The sequence below is a fragment of the Solanum pennellii genome, chromosome 10, assembly GCF_001406875.1.
Source record: "Solanum pennellii chromosome 10, SPENNV200".
NCBI classification, from domain to species: Eukaryota; Viridiplantae; Streptophyta; class Magnoliopsida; order Solanales; family Solanaceae; genus Solanum; species Solanum pennellii.
In genome coordinates this window covers 4,754,725-4,757,277 of record NC_028646.1, presented here as the reverse complement: position 1 = coordinate 4,757,277, position 2,553 = coordinate 4,754,725, and the positions used below count along the sequence as shown (strand labels likewise).

Here is a 2,553-nt window from a genome sequence, read left to right as displayed (position 1 = left end):
AAGAAAACATGGCTTGCAAGCTAGTTAAATCTCTTTATGGTCTTAAACAAGCATCTAGACAATGGAATGCAAAATTTCCTAATGCTTTGTGCAGTTCAGGGTATATACAAAGTCACTTGGATTATTCTTTATTCACCAAGAGAAGAGATGATGGAATTGTTATTGTTTTTGTTTATGTGGATGATATTTTGGTGACAGGAAATGATGCCAATTTGATATAAGAAACCAAACATGTGTTGCACAGTTATTTTAAGATTAAAGACTTAGGAGAATTGAAATAGTTTTTAGGAATTGAATTTTTGAGATCCAACAAAGGAATAGTTATGAATCAAAGGAAGTATGCTCTAGAAATGATTTCTGAGGTGGGGTTAGCTGCTGCAAAACCAGTAATGACACCACTAGAATGCAACATGAAGTTAACTTGTGTGGAATTTGATGAAGGCAGTGCCATTAATGATGATTTATTTCCAGATATTAACAAATACCAAAGGCTTGTTGGGAAGCTGTTGTACTTAACTAATACAAGGTCAGATATATCATTTGCAGTACAATGTTTGAGTCAGTTTATGCAGAAGCCAAAAAGGTCACATTGGGAGGCAGCATTGAGGGTGATTAGATACATCAAAGTTGAACCAGGAAAAGGGTTGTTGATGAGTGCAAATACAAAACCTCAACTTACAGGATTCTGCGATGCAGATTGGGTTGTATGTCCAAATACTAGAAGGTCTGTGGCTGGTTTTATATTGAAGTTTGGTGATTCTTTAATATCTTGGAAGTCTAAGAAGCAAAATACAGTGTCTAGAAGTTCTGCTGAAGCAGAATATAGGAGTTTGGCTACCTTGACTGCTGAGATCGTTTGGGTAAACAATTTGTTTCATGAATTGGAAGTAAATTGATAGGACCAGCTACCATTTATTGTGATAGCAAGGCAGCCATACAGATTGCTGCTAATCCTGTATTTCACGAACAGACCAAACATATTGAGATTGATTGCCACTTCATTAGAGAAAAGGTGCAGCAAGGATTAATCAGACCTACATACATACATACAAAAGATCAACAAGCATATGTACTGACCAAGGCACTAGGCAGGATTCAACATGATATCTTAATTAGCAAGCTAGGATTCTTGAACTTGTTCAACATCCAGCTTGAGAAGGAGTATTGGAATTGGTTAATATTACTGTTTGATTGTTTAGTTAGTTAATTAAACTATAGCTAATTGTTTACTAATAGTTCATTTGTAAATTAGTTAGTTAGTTAGAAAGTGGTTAGCAATATAAAGTTTTTAGTTAGTTACAGTTTTTAGCTGCATATAAATACTAGTGTAAATGTAATCTGATTAGTTTTTTGATCAATAAGAATTGTTTCTAATTCTTTCACGTTCATTGTGTGAGTTCGAATAATAACTAGTCTAGGCTATATCAGTTAATAAGAAGTTTTCAAACTTTTAGTTTTCAGGTTTCTTCTCTGAAACGAATTCGAATCCCCCGGGGATTATGTCACCCATCCCTACAAGTAATAAAATATATAATAAATCTATGAGAAGACATCATTTCAAATAATAAAGTTCTATTAATCAAGATGATTGATAGGTTGATACAACAATTGAACATTTATTACTTAATAATTTCATTACTTATGATATATTCAGCTTCAGTCTATGGACTAAAATTAGTTAGTAAAGTCGAAGAACTAGCCACATTCATTAATTTTGGATCTTTGTGCTTCTCAATCTCTTGATTCAATTGTGTGAGATCAATCTCTTTAGTCAATTGATTTTCGAATTCTGTGAGCCCTTCGTACAACTTTAAAAGACTTCCCAAATAAGGAGACTCAAAATCTTGTGATTGTATATCATCTTCAACGGATTTTCCTTTCTCCTTATTTTCTTCTTCCTTCTTTTTCATCTTCATATAAAATCGAGGTGCAGTTGGATGGTTGGCCTCAATGAACTGGTTAATAACCGATTCTGCATCAGGCTTTCCAAATACAATTGGTTGACGGTTGATGAAGAGAATGATGATGGCGACCTGAATTCCACACAATATGGATAGGTCGCTTGCTTTTTTGAACAAAGCTTTTTGCATTTTTGAGATTTTACCACCCTCACCACGTTTATCTTTTGCAACTGCTGAATCAACATTGGAATTCTTTGATTCCATGAAGACGGGAAAACACAACAATTTCTTGACTGATGTTTACAAAAAACTTAAACCTTCAGAATGAATATATGTTCTACCCAAACCTTCAAATTTATAGTGATTTCCTCCGCCATTCGACTTTCAGGTTCTAGAATTTACTCTAGGTAGTTCAAGAATTACTATTTACAAAAATCCCCCTTATAGTTTGATAACATAAAGTTACCTTCTCTCTTTTTTTTCATTAAAATAAAATATCGAAAATGTTGAATTTTTGAAAAAATATATACATTATCCTTACTAATATAAATCATCATACCTAATGTTACATATTCTATTAATTTCTAAGAAAAATAAATTTGTCTATGAAAACTATTCATATTAAAATAAGCGGAAAATCATACTAAACTAG

At 32.7% G+C, this 2,553-nt stretch overlaps 1 protein-coding gene across 1 annotated transcript; it reads left to right on the top strand.

Annotated features, from left to right (window-relative positions):
* Positions 1-323: 323 nt before the first annotated feature.
* Positions 324-896, top strand: LOC107032655 (uncharacterized mitochondrial protein AtMg00810-like). The gene has a single exon (XM_015234240.1). The coding sequence runs from the start codon at positions 324-326 to the stop codon at positions 894-896; it is 573 nt and encodes a 190-aa protein (XP_015089726.1).
* Positions 897-2,553: the final 1,657 nt, after the last annotated feature.

Coding starts and splice junctions, on each gene's coding strand:
- LOC107032655 (XM_015234240.1), top strand. CDS start 324: ATGAATCAAAGGAAGTATGCTCTAGAAATGATTTCTGAGGTGGGGTTA.